Genomic DNA, 1,675 nt, shown 5'->3' with positions numbered 1-1,675 from the left:
TTACAATATGTACTTAAAATAAGTTAAAAATAGCAAAATAGCATATGCCTAAGACTTCTGCATACAAGTGCATGTATACATGCATATACACACACCTCGTGTGTGCGTGCATGTGCTCCCCACCCAATGACACTGATGTGAGACGCACATGCAGCCACTTAAGTATATACAATTTTCTTTTATTTTTACTGTCTTTTTCTCTTAATCTGCCTTTCTGATGAAGGTTTTCTGATGAAAAGCATTCAATGTTTTTCTATTTCTCTCAGCATTAAACTAATACATTTACTTGTATTTTTCCTTTCATGTAAATTTCAAGACATTATTTCATTTTCATCTATATATATACACTTACATACATACATTAATGTTTGTTAAGTTATATATAAAAACAATTTACCATTAAACTGAAGAATTATTCAACATTTTTCACATAGCACATACTAATTATTCTTTTACTAGAAGAGTGGTGACAATGACTTTGAAGTTTCAGCTAACAAGCCTCTGTTGGTTACACACACACAAAAAAGCATTCAATGTTTTTCTATTTCTCTCAGCATTAAACTAATACATTTACTTGTATTTTTCTTTTCATGTAAATTTCAAGACATTATTTCATTTTCATCTATATATATACACTTACATACATACATTAATGTTTGTTAAGTTATATATAAAAACAATTTAACATTAAACTGAAGAATTATTCAACATTTTTCACATAGCATATACTAATTATTCTTTTACTAGAAGAGGGGTGACAATGACTTTGAAGTTTCAGCTAACAAGCCTCTGTTGGTTACACACACACAAACAAGTAGTGACACACATGTAAAAATGGGAATAAGTAATACATTCTTATGATAGACATCTGTCTTCCACCAATGACAAAAATTTGTCTTAATATGAAGTGAAATGTATTACACCTGGATGAATATTAAATTTTGTTGTCTACAAAGATATATTCATTTTTAATTTATTTTAGATTCCAAATAAGATGACTGGCTTGATAAATTGATAGAGTAGTTACATTATCTGTTATCTTAAAATTTAATTCTGCTGTGTCTGGGGAGAGTCATTCTCTTTTTGTGCCTTATAACTTAACACACTCACTACTAAAATTTCCACTTATTTCTTCGTTACTTTTCTAAAATTTTCGTTGCGTCTTGCAACCTTTTCAATAGTTTTTTAAGAGGAAATTTTATTGTCGAGTGTGTTAAATTATAAGGCACCAAAAGAGAATGACTCTCCCCAGATACAACAGAATATGCTTCAACACACAAACTCACATAATGAATCTTGCAAACCAAATCCAAAAACGAAATTAAAATTTAATATTATACACAAAATAATATTAAAGACTGAAGAAACAAAACATAACAAAAAAAAATCAACAAGGAACAAGAACAAATAAAAATATAAACTGGTATTTTTACCTAGCCTGGTTCAGACCATAGCGTATTCCAATACCAACCCTTGGTAGAGCATTTACCACTTTCTTCATGGTAATATGATCGGGGAAAGCAAACATGACAGCAGCTACAACAGAAAGAAAGATAATATGGCTTACATATGTCAAAGTAAAGGACTCAATACTTTGGGAAGTAGTGAGTAGTGTGTGTTATATTCTTGATTAAGTGAGTGGTTTATAGAGATAATTCTCTTAGAATTCGATCAG

The 1,675-nt window shown here is 29.7% G+C and overlaps 1 protein-coding gene across 3 annotated transcripts in view; it reads right to left on the bottom strand.

The window, feature by feature from the left end:
• Positions 1-1,411: 1,411 nt before the first annotated feature.
• Positions 1,412-1,675, bottom strand: part of LOC106873692 (neurobeachin) — a 436,667-nt gene continuing 436,403 nt past the window's right edge. For all 3 annotated transcript variants that reach the window (XM_052973555.1, XM_052973556.1, XM_052973558.1), the window contains one exon: positions 1,412-1,536. In XM_052973555.1, coding sequence (XP_052829515.1) covers positions 1,430-1,536 — 107 coding nt within the window. In that variant the 3' untranslated portion in view covers positions 1,412-1,429. The remainder of the gene's footprint in view (positions 1,537-1,675) is intronic.

Source organism: Octopus bimaculoides, chromosome 16 (genome assembly GCF_001194135.2).
Source record: "Octopus bimaculoides isolate UCB-OBI-ISO-001 chromosome 16, ASM119413v2, whole genome shotgun sequence".
In the NCBI taxonomy this organism is placed as follows: domain Eukaryota; kingdom Metazoa; phylum Mollusca; class Cephalopoda; order Octopoda; family Octopodidae; genus Octopus; species Octopus bimaculoides.
The sequence above is the reverse complement of the archived record's forward strand: the minus strand, read 5'-3'. Positions and strand labels throughout refer to the sequence as shown.